At 46.6% G+C, this 3,673-nt stretch overlaps 1 protein-coding gene across 1 annotated transcript in view; it reads left to right on the top strand.

The window, feature by feature from the left end:
* Positions 1 to 3,407, top strand: part of T265_11659 (hypothetical protein) — a gene marked incomplete at both ends in the record, with an annotated part of 26,304 nt that extends 22,897 nt beyond the window's left edge. The window contains 2 exons of the mRNA XM_009178370.1: positions 1,149 to 1,215; positions 3,202 to 3,407. Of these exons, the coding sequence (XP_009176634.1) occupies positions 1,149 to 1,215; positions 3,202 to 3,288 (154 nt within the window). The remainder of the gene's footprint in view (positions 1 to 1,148; positions 1,216 to 3,201) is intronic.
* Positions 3,408 to 3,673: the final 266 nt, after the last annotated feature.

Below are 3,673 nucleotides of genomic sequence, written 5' to 3'. Positions count from 1 at the left end.
CAACCCCCCCCCCCCACTTACATTCGGTTAGATATATTTTAGAAGTGCACGAGTAGATGCTCGACCAATTCTAACATTGAATAGAAGAACAGCCAGTGCTGATTTCTGAAGAGTAGATACTGTTATTCCACTTCAGTTCCTTGTACTGAACGCAGATGTGTAAGTTACATTACCTGAATCGATCGCGATTTTCACACACTAGGTCCACTGTATTCGTAAAATATTGCTATCCTTTGAGGCTCGGCACCATGATTCCAACCGCTACAGTTCCGTTCCCCGAAAAGTTGATGCTCACATCAGTTGGTTGATGCTGAATCGCTCTAGTTACCGGGCGAATTGCCTGATTACTCTTTGGGTCTCTCGTAATTTGTTGTCCTGCCTTCATTAGTTTTCACTCAGCATAGGGTAGGGGTACAAAGGGCTATCCTTGATCATAAAATGGAAGTGCCTCAACCGTCTTTCATCATGAGGAAACTGATTTGGAGATAGCTCAGTGGAGGCGGTGATATCGAACGATGGTGATAGGTTTTTGTATTGTTATGGGAGCAAAGTGGTTGTGCCATGAAGGCGACACGCTTGTTTGACCACGATGTCTATCTTGCAAGGTCTCTGATGACGTACGCAAGTAGCACTTTCCATGGAGACGGCCGCCACGAACGACCGACTTTCCTAGAATGCGGCTAGTCGAGCGGAGTTGACTGAAGCGATCGAAAAAATGGATACTTGGTCAAGACTGTCACAAGGCATCCAGAAGGAACTTTCTTTCAAATCCAAACAAACCTGCTGTGACGAGGTTCTAACGTATCAAACCGTGTGTCCAATGCACTGGGTTACACGTTGGATGCAGTAAGTGAACGATACATGTCACTGATGTGTCATTGGTGGACGTGGCCCAAGTACGCGGTGTATGTTAAACAGGCCTAACTGTTACTGAGTACGGGTTGTCTCCCGTTCTGCGGTTTCCTTTCTCCTCTCTAGGGTGCTTTTATCTCACTTGTCATCCACCGACTCGTGCGACGCCACTGCGTACATTGAAGTCCTGTCGCACATTACCAGCTGGTAGCGGTATCCGTCTGTCTTTATTCTGGCGTCTTGTTATAGATAGCTTGTTCCCTATCTTTCTCTCATTCGTTTTTTTTGTGATCCAGGTCTCACATTAATGCCGCGTGGAAAGGTCTCCCCGTCCTCATCTGCACACGCGAGTCTGACAGACTGGTGAGTATGTTTTCTACTATAGCCTGCATACTTTGTCTTGTTGCGACCAATATCCAGTCTTTTAAACGTACCGTGTGTCCAACCCGAGTGTGTTCCTTCGACAAGTGGTTGGAGAGATCATGTTTGAATCCATAAGATTTTGAAACTCCAATTGATGTTTGTTTCCCGGGAAGTGTCAAGAATGCGCCGAACCCAAAATGCTATCAAACCTGCAACGTTTTACCCAACAGTATTTCTCAGTTGAAGGTGGTTTATTTGCTTTTGACACTAAATGAAGCTATCCATCCCCATGTACGCAAATTTAAGCCATATGACTTAATATTGACTTACTGTTTGAACAATCGTCTCTTACAAGAGGGTGCACACCACATCGATGGTTGTATTCCACTCTGAACGACACCGGTTACCACAGTATGCGAGTGTATCCTCGGTGAAGTCAGAATCACCATCATCATCATCATCATTGACAGCAGCGCCAGATCCGAACGCCCGTGCTTCGTTGTCGTCGCATCATGTCAAAACCTTATAATCGAAAGATTGGAGAAATAGGCGAGGGAGGGGACCTGGAGCTAGCCTTCCACAAACAACCGGGGTGCCTCCACCTCCTGCACTCAGACAATCTGGACAGAAACTGACAGCGTGAATGCCACTGACTCCGGTTAACCTCCATATCGTTCAGTTTCCGCAGCCAATCACATGAATGGTCACGTGGATTCCATCCTGTAAGGCGAACAACACCAATGGCACCTATGCGTTTCGTAACATCCTTCATTCCCTTGTGCCATGTCAGCTTCTGTTCACATCTAGGTTTCCGCCATCCGAACTAAGCAGGGAAACCAGCGCTTATCTGTGCAGACGGTAGTTCGACATTCGCAACACATATCCCAGCCGCCTTAGCTTTCATGTCGTGATGCATTCTTTGGGAGAATTACCCTCTGCTTCACCAAAAACCCATCTCCTGATAAACTCAGTGCGAATTCACCTGTTCCAGTCGATTTTGCCCATACTCCCGAGACATCGGTGGTCGAAGACCTGAAGACTTCATACATCTTTCACTTGAAGTGACCAAGTCTTGCTGCCAATACAGACCGTAGTCCAGTTTCGCACGCGCGTCTTTCAGATCTACTGAGATGCCTTTTTGATCCCACAAGTGGCACTAATTGGCAAACGCCTTCAAGATTCACGCGTTGACTTCGTCTGTCATACTACCGTCAGAGCTAACAGCGTCCAGTATCACTCCTTGAATTCTCAAGGGCACTTTTAGATTCCGCACTTTATGGGTGCGAAGCACATGCCGAAAGAGTGGGTGATCTCAGTCAACTTTTCATTTAGTGTTTGCGCTTCCCATTGTTTTTTAAAAATGAGTACAATATCATCTGCGTATTCTGGGTCGGAAAGGTTCTCGTTCGGAGAGACCTAAACACCGGAGTTATGGAAACCTTCATTATCTCATCAACAACGAAATGTGAGAGTGGACACCAGTCATATACCAGTGCTTGCAGGAAAGTTTTCGGAGAGGTCTTGATGCATTCATACACCAAAAAGCATGTAAGTACACAGATGCATAATATTCACGAAATTTTGCGCAATCGTATTGAGACGAACTAATCGATCGACAGAATCGAGCGCACTCTTGAAGGGCGCCTACACACATGCCGTAGCTCACGGGTGGGTACGGGTTGACAAACGGGTTGACACCAGAGATGTCCTGTAGCATATCTCCTCATTAACTGTCGTCTTATTCAGGTATTGCCGCCAGCACAACGTTCTTCACGATGTGAAAGCATTTTCCAGGCCCGAGTACTCCAGTCTTTTCCATCATTCGCAAATAGACCGAGTTGTTGTATACCACTCCGTTTTACTGGCCTCTACGTAAGTCGCTTTATGCAAACACATTTGAAGCGGTTTACTGCTGTGCTTGATGTGATGTTGGCCTCATGAATTGCTTGGGCAACTTACCAGAATGCATTTCCTCTCCTCTGCTAGCTTCGCATGGCAATTTTCATCGCTGCGAGAAACATCCTAGCGACCTGTCTGCGGCTACTTGGCATTCGACCTCTCCGCGCCATTTGAATTCACTCGTGCGGCCGACCACATCGTCCGATCCTTTGTGTATTGTTAGCCGTTTTTTCCAATTTTCAGATACATACTTTTTGACGATGAGATCGTTTCTGATTTTCGGTTGAGCTCGAAATGGTATTGTAATGCATTCGCGATCATCAATCGCAATGTTGCCGGTAGGATGTCACTAAAAAACCGTTCAGCTGTAACATTCGGCACCTATCTGCCATGCCCCCCGGAGGAATCACGAGGGATGAGATACCGCCAGGTTGCCCAAGCCTAGACAGGGGAAGTTGAGAGGCAGAGATTGGGTTTGAACCACGGATCTTATGCTCAGTAAATTCGCACCATATCACCAAGGCTAGCATCAATACCCCGGTCTTTCCTTGACTAGGCT

Source organism: Opisthorchis viverrini (genome assembly GCF_000715545.1).
Source record: "Opisthorchis viverrini unplaced genomic scaffold opera_v5_539, whole genome shotgun sequence".
NCBI classification, from domain to species: domain Eukaryota; kingdom Metazoa; phylum Platyhelminthes; class Trematoda; order Opisthorchiida; family Opisthorchiidae; genus Opisthorchis; species Opisthorchis viverrini.
This window is presented reverse-complemented; position numbering and strand designations above follow the sequence as displayed.